This window comes from Populus euphratica, unplaced genomic scaffold (genome assembly GCF_000495115.2).
Source record: "Populus euphratica unplaced genomic scaffold, PopEup_1.0 scaffold624.1, whole genome shotgun sequence".
Lineage (NCBI taxonomy): Eukaryota > Viridiplantae > Streptophyta > Magnoliopsida > Malpighiales > Salicaceae > Populus > Populus euphratica.
The window spans coordinates 168,534-185,592 of NW_011500326.1; the positions used below are offsets into that span (position 1 = coordinate 168,534).

Here is a 17,059-nt window from a genome sequence, read left to right on the forward strand (position 1 = left end):
TATGGGTAATAATTTCCCACAATTGCATGGAAGGCATAATAACAGAGAAACTCGAATAAAGAAGTTGAAGAACTTTTTGACAATTTTATTTTCCATGCCAAAAGTTGACTGTCAGGTATACACGGACAAAACTTGATTCCTTCATACCAGAAGTAGAAAGGAGCAAAACCTTCACTACTAGAAACGTGGGAGATGAGCTTATTTTGCTGCTAAAAGGGGGCATTGTAAAGATATGAACGAAACTAGACTTTGATATATATAACTATTCAATGCTGTACAACATCTAATCACTCGGACTGCACTAGTACAGCAACGGTCAAAGAATGCAAAAGGTCAAACATTGGCTCTACAAAAGACATTGATTGCCTTCATCCCTTCCACTTGGACCTAAAAGTGCATCCCAACGATTCTCCTCGTAGCCAAAACCTGCAAACCATGCAATGATGACTAGTGCGATGGCCATATTAACGCTTGATGTTTTCCAGGTGGAAATTTAGGGCACACTTGCACAACCTCCATATCAAACCTGGGTATATTGCTGCGTAGTATAGTTACCTGCAGAGAAGCATATCCTGATGTCAATGAAACAAGAATGGCTACAAACAAAGGTAACGTCTTTTAGAGGTGGTAATTAGTAGTCCTAACATATATAGTGTCCATTTATGATAAATGCCTCTGGTTTTTGCAAGTTGAATAAAATAATTTTGCAAAAGATGCTAATTTCCACAGATTTTTATTTTTCTGACTTACTACATAAATTAAAAGGAGTTTTATATTAAAGACAAGAAAATATATAAAAGACAATAGTGGCATCGTAATAAAGCACCAACAATCCACTTAGCATGAATTCGGTTGTTTCTGTGAAATCAAATTCACAAGAAAATGCAATTCTAGTTTTCATCAAAGACAAAATAAGAGATGGATCTTTTCTACTGCCTGGACTTTATCTACACAAAAATAAGAACTATAATAATAATAAAAAATCCCAGCAGTTAAGCTTGATATATTTCAACACCATTAATGAACAAATGTGTTCACAATAAGAACATGCCCGTACCTTTGTTCTCGGCTTCCTGCTTGTTTTCACATCAAATCTTTTCCAAATATGGAGAAATTAATTCATCCAACTTCATCAACCAAAGTGCAAGTGCAGATGATGTTTGAGGCATAGTAGGAAAGCACGTGATGATTTCTTCCATGTAAGTACTGGAACCTTGAGCAAGATTGCATTGACACAACCAATCCTCATTAATTGCAGCAACAAAATCAGCAACTACCTGAAAGGCAAATTAAAATACTCTTTCAGAAAATCATGCTACTCTGGTTGGCTTCAGGAAAACAGAGTTAAACACAGGCATTTGTGCTTCTTTGAGCACAAAATGTAGAGGACAAGAAAATAAAACCTGCAAAAGTTCGGCCAAAGAAGATGTGCGTCTAAGCCGTCTGACCCATAACCTATGAGCAGATTTTGTCCAGGCACCCACCAAGGCATCTTCCGGCATAACAGTCTGTATGATGGGGGCAATTTATTGGAAAATAGATGTTAAATGAATAAGAGTTTCTACCACAGAAACGTCCACATGCAAGAGTTTACCTCATACATATAACTCACCACACCTTCTCATTATCTTAATCTCACTAATTTCTTTGTGTGTGCCTGTGAATTTGCCATGATATGCGTGTTTCTAATAAAATTCACATAAAACCACAAATTAAGGACAAACAGAATGATGAAACACCACACCAGCCTAAGAAACTTCCTACATCTTGGAGGCTGACCAACCAAAATACATTGTCAATTGTCAGCACATCATCCATGGATCAGAATAATTACTACAAGAAAAAAATTACTTGACCAGGCACGTGCTACTCTTTAGAAGTCACTGGGGCTGGAGGACTCAAAAGCAGAGCTTGATTTGACTTTCAAACAGAATTAAAGAGGATGATACAGGTACAACTCAATGCTGCATTAGAGGTGCTAAGAAAAAAATATGCTTCTAATTCTTCCTCCTAAATTTTAGCAATTTAAAAAATAGTATGACAGTGATGTCTAACTGTCTTGTATGTTTAACACACAAACACAGTGAGAATACATGCAAGCAAAAACAAGCACATGCCAGCCAAATCATGCATAAATGAAATTGTATTGGGACAGAGAGAAACCATAAGAGCATACCTCAATTGCATAAACTGCAGCTTTCAGTGATTGCAACTTTGATGAGAGAACTTTATGCTTTGGACACATCACATTGTCCTCTTTCTGTCTACAAGTAGCTGAATGGATGGCATATCTTTCCTCGAGATCAAAATCAAGCTCAAATGTTGTATGACAGATCTTGCAATGCTTCTCATCTCTCCAGTACAAGTCATGACAAGTTTCACATCTTCTAAGTGATTCAAGATATGACCTTTTACTTCGTTTTACTGCATTAAGATCACAGTAAAAGCAATTCCATATCCAGGTATCATACTGTCGGAGACGGTTCCATTTCTGGTTTTCTTCTTTCCCCTTCTTTCCTGTTTCAAGAACTATTGCACTCATTGGCGGCAAAGAATCATTTGCAATGTCAGTAAGGGTTAGGTTGTTGTCTACATCAGACACTGGAGAAGAACTGTCTTCTCTAACTGTTTCCAGCTCAGGCTGGTCTGATTGTGTGAAGTACCCAACTCCAGAATCATTTACCATCTTACTTGACATTTCTTGGCAGAGAAAAGTTTCCCTTTTCTCCAAAGATTCAATTAGGAGGGCCTCCCGTCTTCCTCTGTCGTCTAAAACTGACAATAAGGCACGCAAAGCCTGTACTTGGAAAAAGCAAATGCAAAGAAGAGGTGGTTGGAGATATATTTTAATAATACCATAAACAAAGCATGCAATCACTTTCTACAAACATGTGCAATCCAAGGCACAAAATTAAAAAAATTAACAATCAGTAAATATCAAGACAAAGGCTGAGAAGTCTACCTCTTCAGTATCAATCACTTCCCAGTGCCCATCTTCAGAAGATTCAAAATAGACTCTCTTATGGCCGGGGTCATATGAGTTACATGGGCCCAAGAAAAGCCAGTACCTATTGTACCTACGATCAGACCCTAAAAAGATGGATTGCATTGGGTGCAAATTGATCCCCAGTCCCATCCCTTCTGTCTCTTTCTCTTTGCCAGAAAGTTTATCCTTGCCATCAGGCTTTGAGAATAACACTGAAGAATCAACAGGGAAAAACTTGGATGAGTTGTACGCTTCTTTTGTGTCGTTTATTTGCCCAGCATGGACCCAGGATGGCCTGGGAACGTTATCTTTCATTGATGATCTTTTTATTTTTGCTCCGGAACCATGGTGGTATATGTTAGGAACAGATTCAATGGTAGGTTTTGCTAGATCCTACAGGGGGGAAAGCAGCAGCAATCACTCAATAGTCAAATCAAGATTCTATTCATATAGAAGATTGTTACAAAGCTAATAATTTGAATCAACCATTTTTCTAGTTACAAAAAGTAGGGGATAATCACAACTAATGGGAAGAATGCAAGGAAAATGAAATACCACATTAGAAGAATTCACACTAGGAAAATTCTAAATTCTTAAAAATCAGTAAATACTCGGCGTTTGAAATAATAATCCTTACAATGTGTCAAAACCACAGCTACCCACCCAGTAAGAAAAGCAATGATTCAATTCAATTGAAAACTGATTTATTAAATCATGATATCCATCCTACTTAATTCATTAAGACAAAACAGATATCTAGTTGCAAACAAAGTAACCTGTAATGAGCTTAAAAACTTTCATAAGCATGGACCTGATAATTACCAACCAAAAAAATAAAGGTATAGACACCCAAGGTAGAAAACAACCTAGTTCACAAGATCCAATCATTTGCAAGAAAAACTTTTTCCCAACTTTCTCGTGTTGGGTGCATTTGTCCATGAAATTGATTTTCCAAAAGCAATTGACTTTCCTGCAAAAACCAGAGCCCTAAAATCTTAACTTCATTAAGGTTATAGCTGTTACCTCCACTCTAATACTGGATCCAGCACTGACAAGATCAATCAATGCCACTAATCCATTCAATTTTTCTTCGATGCTTAAATCTGAATATTCACCTTCCATTAGTCCTAACAACCACACTTCTCCTGGGCAGCTCTCATCAATTTCATTCTCAAATGTAAGCATCTTGTTTTTTCTTTTAGGATAGTCAATAAGCTTAAGATTTCTTGGACTAGAATTTTCTGAATCACAATCAGAATTGCTGCTGCTAGATGCACCATTATCATGGAAGTCTTCGTGAACAATTCCAGAGTCCTCGGTATCTGATTGAAAACCACTGGCTTCCTTTGCAAGAGTATTGATTCGCAAACGAAAAGTAGATGATGAAATCTTTTCAAACAAAGTGATATCGCTTGAAAGAGTTGAGCAGATCAAAAGCTCCAGCTCATCAGTTGTGCTGGCAAGATTTAATTCCACGATCTTCAAAACAAAACCAAACATTCATCACTACAGGATCATTCATTAAGTACCAATTTAAAGAACAAGATTGAGAAAATAACTATCTAGTGACATCATTTCCTTCAAAACTGATGGAGTAACTTACTTGAGAAGACTTGGCCAGGTCAGAAACTTTCAATCCATTATTTCCTTGAACAGACAGAAGTTGAAATAGTTCACCTTTAAGAGTTCCAGGATGTAGGCCATACTTCACCATAAGGCTCATCTCCTAAGAGAAAAAAAAAAGAAGCTTTAGGTGCTGATTTATGTCTCTTTCAAAGAAATATTGTTACATATAAGAGTCTGACATTGATACACAAATTCTAGATTATAAATTATAGATGAAAAATATCAAAAGAAAAATAGCAAGCTGATTAAATAATACCTTGCTGAGGACTTCCCTACGAAATCCACCTTGCTTTGAACCATAGCCAGCTGCAATCAAAACTTGACACAGTATTTCAGTCCATGTTAGAGGGTTGAGAGAATTTTTCCAGAACTCCACAACAAATTCTTGATCTTCAACCTGACAAAACATAGCAATAACCATACTAAGGTTATGGATGGTTATTTTAACTTCTACCCTAAAAACTGAGATTGAGAGAAAGAGAGAGAGACTAGATATGATATGTTCCACACTTCCCAAAGGAAAAGCACAGAAACTAGATAATAGAAAAACCGATCTATAGAAAGCATATATATTCAGAACTGAGAATATCCCAAATATTTGTCCTATACTTAAATATATATAATCGGATTATGAAAGGGAGGGGATGAGTGGAAGAATTCATTTAAATGTTATTGACTTATCTCCAATCATTTATTGTGTTCAACATCATGATTCTCATACATAAACACACCGGGAATTTATTAAAACTCTCTGTTGTGCAGGTGACTAGAGATTTCTGAACTTTGTAAAATGCAAGATTTGCATTAGGGCACATCATAAAGCCAAATAATTCTAATAATTGTGTAACATTTTCATTATTGAACCTGAACCATCAACAAGTTTTTCCTTGGAAATCAAGTTACTCACAAGTTTGTTTCAGCCTGAAACTTTGGTATTCAAACACAATGAATTCTTATAGAAGCACCACTGCATCCCAAGGGCTCAGAATATAAAGTTAGCAGAAACTTCAATTGCTTTGTGGATTTAACTAACCATTCCCTGTTCTAAAAAACATTTTGAATGATGTAAACTGGCACTATAAATTATAATAACATTTATACCGATGCTAATTGTCACCTTCTCTTTTATAGTCCTACAATAACCACTGAATGAAAATAATTCTGTTTAATAACAATCACTTTCCATGTTTCTCAGCATCATGGACCTTTTATTATTAGTTGTTAGTTGCAACATGGCTTTACTTGTCTTCATTGGTACCACAGCTGGGTCATATGCAAGCAAAATATCAAAATTTCTTGATATCTGACACTACTACAATCTGAATTACATCTTTAACGTACAAGATCATTCAACAAAACCATTAATGCGGTTGTGGACCAAACTTATGTTCATGGACTTGAGATATATAATTTACTCACTGAGTGAAGGAGTGCGAGAAACTTGCAAGATATGCTCAAATGAGGGAGGAGTCCACTACTGATCTCTGTTTCGACGTCAGATAAAAGAAGCTTCAGAAGGGCCACATGAATTTTTCCAAGTAAAAAGGAATCCTGAAAGTCACATACAGACAGATGAAACCAAAGACAACAAATTTAAACGCAAGAAGATAAAAGAAACTAAGTTAAGTACGAGTTCAACAAAAGAACAAGTCAGAGTTTCAACCTTATCATGGAATGCTTGAGCCAGCTCATCAAGAGTGAATGGGCATATGTCAACTGTAACAGAATAGGTGTAAAGAAAATGGAAGACCTGAAAAAGACATGCCAACCTAACTTCAGCAAGAGAATTTAATAGAGAAGAAAATCATATTAAATCCTATACAAGGTAGCATAGACAATCAAATTAATCTTTGGGGAGGGGGGGTGTTGAGGGGTATTTACAGCTATTAGAGCAGCAAATGTGATGATTCTGATATGCATATTGCACTAATGAAAGTGGATGAAGTGCTTTTTTTACTAGGTGATAGCTGATTGCATTCACATGCTGAAGTGCAAGCATAAGACTTTACTGGCTTCCAAAATGATTCAGGGAGAATTTTGGAGACTTTAGTCAATCGTGAGAGTATTTCCTCTAATATGTAATAAAAATGGGGGATCCTTGCTAGACATAAAAACAAAGTACTGCCCAATTCAATGGTAGGTAAATGCACCGGGGTTGCAAACAAAAGGTTGCAGATTTGATGCCTGAGAGCATCTGTTTATACAAAATCACGAAAGGATTGGACTACTAGGACCCTGCTTTGGTACATCCACACCTACCTAGCCTCCCCCTCCGGCACAAAAGAAAAATAAATCACCGTGGTCTTCTTGAATCCAGTACAAATGTAGCAAGTAGGTAGCCACAAAGGAGTATTTTTATTAGTGATTTTTTCAAGATCATGTAGATCAGACAAGCACTAATCAAAAGCTATCTAAATATACAAGCAAAATGATTATGCACAGAAGAAAACATCCAGAGTTTTGACTCACTTATGCAGGTGATTAATGTTAACCACTGCATCTTCAGATATAATCTTTAAATACATAGTATTGATGCACTCATTAAATATATCATAGGCCAGTATATAAGAGTGCAATTTGCAATTTGCATAATAGAAGTGTTTTTAAAGAAGATAAGATACATTGAGTATACATTACTAGGCCATATTCGTGGATAAATGTTGCAAGCTGCTTCTAGGTATATCATATTTGAGTAAGAAATAAATTATGAATTCTCTGAAAAGGATAAGATAATAACAACCATCTTTCAAGCAAGATATATGCTGCATTGTAAAGCACTAAAAAGCTATTCATCCTCCACGCACCTTAAATAGTTTCTTGACAGCCTCTGGAGAAGAATCCCAAGGCTGCATAGCAAATGGTTGCTTCAACTTCACAGAATTTGGAGGAAATTTCACCAGCACATCTGGAAGAAATCACTTATTGGTAGAAAGAACTCAAGTATATCCTATATGCGATAACTACATAGACACTTCTTAAGGCACACTGAAATACAGCCAAAACAAACCTTTACAAAGGGAACAGCCATAAAGTCTGTTTGCCGCAAAGTGTTCCGTACATGTTAGTGGATTTGGTCCAGCTCGTAACTCTCTCAGCTCTAGCTCTTCATCATCCACTAGCATAGCAAATTGATTAAGGCGATCCTGATTCATTAACCTTTCCAGAGCAAGTTCACATTTTTCCCTGAAGGACTGCTTCTGGATCTCATCTCTTTTAGATTCCGCCTGCATAACAGGTAAATTGATGTTACCACATTGGCAGATATGAACTGTTCCAATTCATTAAAAGCACTACAAAAATGATTACCTCCCTCCTTTTAACAGAAGGCTTCCTCTTCTCCTGTAATTCTTTTTGCAGCATTCTCTGTTTCTGAAAATGCAAAACAGTGTCAGCAAAGTGGAAATAGCTCAAACTGAAGAGTTGATCTATGCAACAGATATATGCTAAAATGTATCCAGTGACAGCAAACAAGAATGATAATTCATCAAGAACAAAAGATCTTATGAGAAGCAGATTAGATGACTAACAACTAGAGAAGACACTGGCTGTCTTCGCATCTTTTTTTGAGGAGGCTGCTTCCGTGGCATGGGAGTTGATATTTGAGGTGTAACAGTTATTTGAGAGCCACCACAATGAATGCCAGTGGGAAAATCTCCACCATCAGGATTTGTTACTCGCCATACTGTCATCAAACCCTTCCCCATACCATGTTTCTTCACTGGAGCACTCTCATTGCAATTTTGATCATCAAAAGCAGCACACATGGATACCTTCAAGTGAAAAACAAACGTATGTGAAACCTTGTAAAAGAAGCAGGGAAACTCTGTCTATGTAGAGAAATTCTTTGCACTACCTTTCCCCTTTTGTTTGCTCTTTGGTTCTCTTGGTGAACGGGATGAGAATTTCTGGAATCTAAACATGCAAATGCTGTATGAGTACCATAAATACAGAGGTGCAAATTGGGACAGCGAGGAAGTACAAACATTATGCAATCACAATCCATATCCATCTCAAAGTTCTTCATATAAATGATAGGAGAGGAACAAGAATCCAGTTGGTCACTATATTTCTCCTACCATTCGAGCATTAATCCACAGCAAAGACAAGCAAAAACATGAAGCTCTTCCCTGCATTTATTTCAATACCTTCTAAAAATCTTCCAACTCTTAATCTCCAAGGGAACAAATAAACAAAAACCCAATAGACGGTTCTGATTTTAAATAAGCAAGAACTACTTATCTGTAATGCAATAACATTGCTAACCAAACAACAATAAAAAAAAGTCAACGCAAACTTTTTACCTTCACAACCATGAAATGCTCTAGTAGGAAGAGAATCAAACTCCAAACCAAGGGGAGGACCATCTTTGCGAAATATCTTCCCCAGAATATAATCAGAAGTCAGCAAATCCTGAATTAACACCAACTTCTTCCTCCTCTTGCCTATCCTACCCTGAACCTCTGAAGGTGCATGTTTGTACTTTGAAGATGATGGTTTGTTCGACTTAACTATAGTACTAGCGGACAGCTCCAACTGTTTAAGCATTTTTCTAGCATCAGAAGCAACTGCAGCTCCCTTTCTTCCTTTGAAAACTGACAGTTTCTTGGTCAAACGTGGTGGTTCAATCAATTCATTTTTGCTTTTTTCACTCCTCCTTTTCTCGATAAACCATCCGCGAACCTGCTTAAATGTCAAGTTCGAGACCACAGCAAAGTCTTCCATGGCCCTTTGCGAAGGATACTTATCCTCTGCTTCACGCAAAAATCATTGCCGCCGGCTTAGAAAATGAATACAATATAAAATGCATATAATAAAGCCTATAAAACAACACAGTGATCTGAACAGATTTCAAGGGAGAGTTTAGATTTAAGAACATTAGTAAAAGCAAACAAATCAAAAATATTTAACAACAGAAAGAGGGGAACAAATAAGGCGATTAATTTGGGTTTTTTACAAATAAAAAAGAAGAGAAGGAAGAAGCTGGGAAAATTGAGTTGTTAGTAGGAAAAGCAAATGGTGTTTTTTATGAAGTAATCAAACCACAGAAACTTCCCTTCCCTTATGAATTAAAAACTATAATTAGCTGAAAATAATAATAATAATAAAAAAAAAACAATACAAGAAAAATCCCAAAATGTAGAAAAGGCAGGTAGATGATAATTCATGAGATAGTAAAAGACCTGCATAGAATTTCAGAAGGGCTTGAAGCTGGAGTGGCGATTTCCTCTTCATTTCTGTCTGCGATGGAACCTCTCCTTTAAGTTAACGAATTTGACGATAATTAATTAAATTGGATTTCCCACATCCTGACCAGACCAAACAAACCAATCCCACCACCATCAGCAAGAAAATCAAATATCCTCGGATAGAAAAAAAAAACAAAAACAAAAAATTGATATAGACTATTCATCACTCTCTACTTCCTTCTAAAGCCACAGATAATGAAACACTCCATTCCTATGAAAAACAAAATGTTTCCTAGGGTAGACAAATGAAGTAGAATAGAACAGTAGTAATCAGTTGAAAATAAAGAAAGGAGGAGGCATGAGTGTGGATATTTTATGAGAATTGTGGAGTGAGTGGAAGAGAATAGTGGAAGATTGCTTGCTTACTCTTACAGTATTGTGGCGATAGTGAAAATGAAGGGGTGTGTGTCAGTGCACGTGAGAGGGGGGGTGGGTGGTTGAAGAAGAGGAAGAAGAAACAGGGAGAGGAGAAGGGGTTAGGGGGGAGATGTTACCAAAAGCAGTAGGGTTTTGGGTTTTATCATCTCCTTTTTTATTTTCTGTTTTTTTATAATATTAACTGTAATATCCTCCTTCTAGTTTGTGTCTGCTCTTTTTGTTTTTTTTTTTTTTTTTTTTTTTTTTTTTCTCTTTACTCGTAAAAACAAAAATAAAAAATATCTGCTGTTGCTCAAGTCTTTACCATATATCTTCATCATGCTACGCTGTCATCTGGGGGTTTTAGACCAGGAATCAAATGGGCCGGTTTTAGGCCGGCCCAATTAATATTTTTGAGGGCCGAAAAAGATAGAACCTGTAATGTTTAAGGGCTGAAAAAACTAAGTGATAACTGGGTTCCAGTGATAAGCCCAGCCCAGCCCAACCCAACACCCGCCAAGCAGAAGGCACCATCACCCATCACCTGCTCTTCTGATTGCTGTGCAATCTTTCCATTCTCTGGGGTGGTGCTTCATAGCAACTTGTCGGAGAAAGCTCGCAAGCAAGAATGGAAGACAGAACGGAAAATGATTCAGCCCCAACATCGAAACGACAGTCTCTTAAAACCCAATCAATTTTCAACGGTTACCCCTCTTGGAAAAACAAGGTTGGTTTTTTTCTTGTTCTAGAATGAATGCTTTGAGTTTTTAGACTTGTCTATATAGATAAACAAAAATTTTTGATTGTCAGCTGAGGGAAAACTGTTACAAAAGAGTGCGTGAGGACAGGACCCGATTGCTCTGGAAAATGAGGGTGCCCAATGCTAAATCTTTAGATAATAAGGTCATCTTCTCTTTCTTTTACCCCTTCTTCTTTGTTGCTTTTTTTATCTCATGAGATTCTTGATTTTTATCCCCTGTTTCCTGTTTTTGAGTTTAGGACATTATCAAGTATGCTCTCCAGGACATAGTGTCTGATGAACTGGAAAAAATTCAGAATTCGTCGTCGTCGTCGTTACAGTTGAAAATTCCAACTCGTGCCCTTGAGGCGAATGATGATATGTTGTGGGAATATGATGGTCTTCATGATGCTTATCAAGGCGAGTGTGAAGAGATTTTGTTAGAAATGCAAAAGATCTTCTATGAAGATCTTAGGGATGAGACAACTAGAGAAGGTTAGTGTGTTTCTCTTACAAAAATTACTAGTTTCTAGAGGAAATTAAAAAAAAAACAAATAAATCTTGTCCTGCTTATATATATAGGAGTGGGTACGCCCAGGTTCTGTTGTCAGCATATATACAACTTGAATGTAAATGCAAAGTTAATTGCTTGCAGTTGTTATTGCACTTTCTTCATTTTTATGTTTTTCAACTTGTTTTTCTAATCTATCGCCTGAAAACACACGCGGGGAGTGTATTTGATTGTCAACTTAATTGCCAATCTGAATTTTGCATACCTTCAGTGTTGCATTTGCCCATGTTTTTATGTCTGTTTATGTGCTAAGGAGGTTCTAATCAATTGAATCATGTTTTTTGAGCTTAATTGCTTACTCTAACTCCATGCAGAACCAATAAACTATATTGAAACCTGGGAAGACAAAGAAGATGATTACTTGGCTCATGCTGTTTATGAGCACATGCAATTGAGTGATAAGGAGGTATGATAGCTTGCAGATATTTGTCTTATCAAGTCTTGGCTATATCTCTGATATGCTCGTAGATGCACAGAATACTCATCCTTGTAGCTGACATTAGCATTTGTAGGTTTGATTTTCTACTAGTCTCAATTATAATGCCATTTAGATGCATTTCATGCCCACAATTTTGGGTAAAATATTAGTGCATGCAAACAAACTTGTGGTTTAAGCCCACTAGATGTTATTTTCCACATCCCAGCTAGTGTATCCCATCCCAGCCTTGGGAACATTACCAAATAAATACAACCTGTTAGAGCTTGCTAGAATGGTTAACCAAGTCGATGAAACTAAAAAAGACTATTTGATTGAGTCAACTTAGTTAGCTTGAGATTCAAGGAGCCAATAAAAATCCCAAAGATTGATAGAACTGTTGCTTGTTCTTATGCCAAATGCAATAGTGGTTAAGTAAAACCAGAGGACAGATAGCGTGACAGAATGTGGAGATTGAGAAGCCCTAGGCTTTCTGCTTTGTGTATGAAGTATATCTTCTTATCCTCTCTGACTTCTCCTGGTGTTATTCATCTATATTCTTGTTGGAAATTAAGATTAGGACTGTGGAATCCTTCTTGCTAGAAATTATTTTTCTTCTCTTGTGCCACTGGGCATAACAGAAAATGCAGTTGTGATCAATAAAGCTTTTTTTGCTGCTGCTTTCATGCTAACCTAAAAGAAATGGAGTTTATAAAGCTTTCTGACATTGATGCTAGGTGGCCAAGGAGATCTGGTGTCCCATATGTAAGCAAGGAAAGTTGCAAGAGAACCATCAGCACATATATTGCACTCTCTGTGAACTTAAACTCAATAAAGGCGATGAGGTTTTCCATCTCAACTTCACTGATTTTTTTTTGGCATGTAATAAATTACCATGCAATTACACTTAAAAAGTTGGCATATAGTTTACTGCAATTGTACCTCATTTTAAGTATGACTTGAGCGTTCTCTAGAGCAAATTTTTGACAAACTCCCTTATTGCCTTCCGTGCAGAAGTTAAAAATTGAATTCCCAAATTTTTAGCCATCTGATGTTGGATGATTTTACCTACTCCAAACTTCTTCTTTGTATTTTATTTTTACTGGTTTTGGTATCATTCCAGCCTCAACAAACTTTTCTTTCCATCTCAGTGTCTCAAACATCCCATTCACAAACCCACTCTTCCCATTTCTTTCCTTTTAGTACACTGTGGTATGCATTTTCTTTTTTTTTTCTTTTTGGGAAAGGAGGTCCACAACCAAACATACAATGCATTAACTTAATCAAAGGTTGCATAGTTTACAAGTAGTTGAGATGAGGCTATTTAAGTGAATTATTATTGTCTAAATTGAGGGGAAAATATATTAAGGGTAGTAAATTTTGGTTAAGAGTATAACGAGTTACATGGTATCATTTCTAACTTGATTTCACTAAAAATATTAAAAAACTTAAAATGATCCCACAAAATTTACTTCTCTCTGTCATGCGCGCTTTTTTCTAAAGAATTAGTTCAGTGTTTTTTTTACTTAGTGTGTTTTTTAAGAACTTTGTCCTATAAAGGGACTTACTAAAATAAAAGTGGAACTTTTCTATCAGGTAGTGTTGATAGAATTCCTTCTCTTATTATATTGTTCTAGTGCCCAACCATTTTCTCATCCATTCCCAAGTTTCTTGCTCTTTTTCGCACTGAGCATGCAATTCTCTTGTAGCCCTTTTCCTTTCAGTATTTTTAGATTTGACCGAGCAAAACACGATTCACACATTCTTGCTTGTCTAATTCCTTGTATTTTGTACTCTGCTAGTTTGTTCATTTATGTATACATGTCATGTTAATATATAAGCATGAAAAAAATGAGAAGCCATTACGGACAACTATGAAAAAAATATCGTTCACTGCCTCTACTGTATTTTTCATTATTTAAATACTTTTATTATACGCATTTTAAGATGTAACTTTTCAAACAACTGATGGTTATTAATCGACTCTCCTGGGAAAAATTCCTGGCTTTGCCACCGACTGTGTTCTTACTACCATATTTCTCAACTCTTTCCTGCCTTATTTGTTTGTTTAGGAACTTGCAACTGATATTACCTGTCACGCCATTGCTGATATGCCTGGACTCTGGTTTGTTGTTTCAGATTAATCTGGACGTGTTGCAGATCCGACTGGGAGGAGCCCACGAGGAACATCTTGACCGTGGCTGTAGATTGAAACCAAAGTTTCGCATTGAAACTAGATTTGGTTTAACTGCATTATTTATTGTTTGTCAGGATTGCAGCACCTTTGAGGTGGTTATATAGTTTGTTTTTTCTTTTTTCTTTTGTAATAATCACAGGAAGATGTCTAGTTGATGCATACAGCGCGTTCTTGCTTGTTTGACAAAACATCATGGAACAATGGCGGTGTTGATTTTGCTTTGGAGCTATTGCATTTGGCTTTCTCAGAGATGTGGCTTGTGTATTATTACCTGGAAAGCTACTGAAAGAAGTTTTAAATCTTACAGTACATGAAGAAAGGAAAGGAAAGCAAAGAGAAACGGGGGGGCGGGGTTGCATGCATAAAATAAAAGTGTGAAATGTAGGGCTGAGTTATTGGATCAAAAATAATCATACAAAGCCAATATATCGTCGTTTGATATCGATTAACATATATGGCATCACTCAATATATCACGCTCTACCACTAAACGGGTAACCCATAAAAAAAAATATGATTGTAAAAAAGAATTAACACAAAAAGACCACTTCCATCCCACGCAAAATAGGCTTTGGCAACTAAATTCGACAGTCGTGTCGAAGGCCGACAACCCTACATGAAGAAGCATCCTAACTTTCAGGTGCTGTGTCAGCTTGAACATGATTTACAGCAGCCTGAATCAAGGGAGGGCCGGTGCGCATCTCAACCATTTAAAAGAAACCTCCCAAGCTTCCCTCTCCCATCAGCTTTATGTTCTCAAGTATCAATCAAATCGACAACTGCTGCGGATGTAAGAGTAAAAACACATCTGCCATAAGAGTTGAGCATTTCCACTGTCCAGATCGAGTACTCGGAGCAGAATATTAATCACAGGGTTTCAGAAAAGCTCTTCTGAATTGAACTTGTTCCATGCTTCCTATTTTAACAGAAGAAACTCATGATGAGAGCAAGGCAATGAGATTGAGAGGCCAATACAAGTATTTTCACACATCACAGAGAGAGACCCGCAATGCTTTTCCTTTGCCACACAGAGATTGAAGAAATACCTTAAGCAAGTCAAACACTTTCTCAGCAACGTATTTTTGTTGAAGATTGGCTCCTTTTTGTTGCACTTTATCAGGATGAATGCATAAGGTTGCTTTTCTATATGCTTTCTTAACTGCTGCGCCAGTGATCAAATCGGTCAAGGAAACAGGCTGCCATCCACATTCAGGCCATAGCACCTGATCATTGCACAAACTACTTTAGAAACAGAGATGAAAACAATATTTAACTTTACAATGACCAACAATAAAGAAAGTGCTATAATTAACCAACAGCTAAAGATCACAGAAGTGATGATCACATACAGCTAAACATAATTATTCTGACGTTCGGAACTCATAACATGTTTTATGGAAGAGCTCAACCTAGGATCTTCAAGGCTACATTACGGTCTTACCTTCTTCATCTTTTTTAATTCACAAATTAACCAAAGAGAAACAACATATACAAATCAGTTTTCTTATTTTGACAAAATCAAAGGTGCATCTAGGATAAAACTCAGCACCTGAAAGTAGCATGTGCATTGTAAAGAAAGAAGTGAACTGGGGGAGCAGCCAGATCTGTCATCTTAATTGACAGATAAAGGAAAGGAAAGGAAGCAAAGAAAAAGGAATCCTCGTGGATGAGAAGATTTCGTGTTCATAAGCTCTTTCAAGGTTTCAGTTTCAATAAGATGGAAAATAATTTTAGGAAACACTGGCAAACTCACCAGAAATGAGGTGCTCCACAAATCTACAAGGACTATTATTTATTACTTCAAGAGCCTAAAGGTTCAAATAAGTTCTAAGATAAAAAGACAATGGACAGCTAGATGTTGAATAATACTACCATGCGATAAATTGCAGTAGCCAAAAAATTAAATCTGTTTAATATTGATGCACGAGATACCGGGTATGCTTTTTTTTTTTTTGGGACAAAAGATATCAATAAAGGATATGGAAAAACCCACTTAGCAAAGGTAATCCATAAATTATTCTCCACATAAGAATTATGCTGGATGTGATCATATAGGATCCAAAAAACAAACGCACATATTGTAGTGTTGATAGCAGTGCACGGAGATTCCCCTCTTTTCCTGCAGCCCAACGCTTGATCTCAACATCCAATGTTTCAGCAATCCTCTGAAATCAACGTAAAACAGTATCAGACATCTAACAATAAAAGCAATGAGAAAAGAAAGAAGAACAAGATGCAACTTGAAACATTTTTCACTCTCTTGAATACTGGAAGGAATGGAAGAAAAAAAGAAGCTAGGCTTCAATCAACAACATACTGTCTGTTAACTCTCTAAGAAATGAAACCTGTTACAATCAAATTCCAAGAAGACATAAACTTGTTTGGTGGGCTGAAACTTGTATTTACCATTGACATAAATGAAGAACCAACTGATACAGTGGAACTGGATTCAGCTTGGTTCACTTCTGGATTTGAGAACCATCAATGGACTATAGTTGGGAGTAAAACATCATTCTCATAATCACTTCTGGCTACCAATGTTGTCCAAGGCCAGAGCCTCCGTATGACACCCAAGTCCAGCATAATCACAATCTTAAGCAGTTCACAATAACAACAACCCTCTTTTGACTCAATTATATGGGTCAATGTACATTCAACAAGATATGTTTAGCTACTAACCACCAATCATTTTGGATATATCATGACTGACTTTTGTTGTAATTTTGCTTTCAAAAGATAACTTATAGATAGTTAGAGCCTACTAACAGCCAGCCCATAGTAGTTAAACCAAAACATTACCACAGTTTGACATGGTTATGTCTATGAAAATCCCACTCAAGCCAAATAAAAGCCTTAATGCTGCTGCATATAGCATGAGCAAAAACAGTATTGACTCTAAAGGAAAAGTCATTAAACTCCAAAT

The 17,059-nt window shown here is 36.6% G+C and overlaps 3 protein-coding genes across 5 annotated transcripts in view; 1 reads left to right on the forward strand and 2 right to left on the reverse strand.

Moving 5' to 3' along the window:
* Positions 1-60: 60 nt before the first annotated feature.
* On the reverse strand, positions 61-10,461 carry LOC105113647 (Homeodomain-like transcriptional regulator). 3 transcript variants are annotated; one of them, XM_011009901.1, is made up of 18 exons: positions 10,231-10,461; positions 9,793-9,918; positions 8,914-9,360; positions 8,466-8,524; positions 8,140-8,382; positions 7,919-7,981; positions 7,620-7,836; positions 7,417-7,517; positions 6,276-6,362; positions 6,032-6,163; positions 4,869-5,009; positions 4,590-4,712; positions 4,010-4,465; positions 2,963-3,379; positions 2,177-2,797; positions 1,404-1,508; positions 1,058-1,277; positions 61-555 (listed from the first exon to the last, which is right to left on the reverse strand). In XM_011009901.1, the coding sequence occupies exons 2-17, from the start codon at positions 9,842-9,844 to the stop codon at positions 1,089-1,091; spliced, it is 3,453 nt and encodes a 1,150-aa protein (XP_011008203.1). In that variant the 5' UTR covers positions 9,845-9,918; positions 10,231-10,461; the 3' UTR covers positions 61-555; positions 1,058-1,088. The 3 variants fall into 3 exon arrangements, with proteins under 3 accessions (XP_011008203.1, XP_011008202.1, XP_011008204.1); XM_011009900.1 differs by having other exon boundaries at positions 10,225-10,461; XM_011009902.1 differs by lacking the exons at positions 8,466-8,524; positions 9,793-9,918; positions 10,231-10,461 and having other exon boundaries at positions 8,914-9,062.
* A 309-nt stretch (positions 10,462-10,770) lies between these two features.
* LOC105113650 (RPA-interacting protein A) lies at positions 10,771-14,386 on the forward strand. The gene is made up of 6 exons (XM_011009905.1): positions 10,771-10,942; positions 11,026-11,118; positions 11,215-11,449; positions 11,840-11,931; positions 12,678-12,785; positions 14,080-14,386. The coding sequence occupies exons 1-6, from the start codon at positions 10,844-10,846 to the stop codon at positions 14,239-14,241; spliced, it is 789 nt and encodes a 262-aa protein (XP_011008207.1). The 5' UTR covers positions 10,771-10,843; the 3' UTR covers positions 14,242-14,386.
* A 123-nt stretch (positions 14,387-14,509) lies between these two features.
* The window catches only part of LOC105113648 (auxilin-related protein 1-like), a 7,397-nt gene continuing 4,847 nt past the window's right edge, over positions 14,510-17,059 (reverse strand). The window contains exons 6-8 of the mRNA XM_011009903.1: positions 16,212-16,301; positions 15,183-15,359; positions 14,510-15,052 (exon numbers count right to left, since the gene is read on the reverse strand). Of these exons, the coding sequence (XP_011008205.1) occupies positions 15,014-15,052; positions 15,183-15,359; positions 16,212-16,301 (306 nt within the window). The 3' untranslated portion in view covers positions 14,510-15,013. The remainder of the gene's footprint in view (positions 15,053-15,182; positions 15,360-16,211; positions 16,302-17,059) is intronic.

Bases quoted from the DNA above. Each gene is read 5' to 3' on its own strand.
- LOC105113650 (XM_011009905.1), top strand. From the start codon at position 10,844: ATGGAAGACAGAACGGAAAATGATTCAGCCCCAACATCGAAACGACAG. The intron at 10,943-11,025 runs GTTGGTTTTTTT...TTTGATTGTCAG, and splicing joins ACCCCTCTTGGAAAAACAAG to CTGAGGGAAAACTGTTACAA. The intron at 11,450-11,839 runs GTTAGTGTGTTT...AACTCCATGCAG, and splicing joins GGATGAGACAACTAGAGAAG to AACCAATAAACTATATTGAA.
- LOC105113647 (XM_011009901.1), bottom strand. From the start codon at position 9,844: ATGAAGAGGAAATCGCCACTCCAGCTTCAAGCCCTTCTGAAATTCTAT. The intron at 6,363-7,416 runs GTGCGTGGAGGA...TGTCTTTTTCAG, and splicing joins CTGTCAAGAAACTATTTAAG to GTCTTCCATTTTCTTTACAC. The intron at 5,010-6,031 runs GTGAGTAAATTA...ATGTTTTGTCAG, and splicing joins TTCTCGCACTCCTTCACTCA to GTTGAAGATCAAGAATTTGT.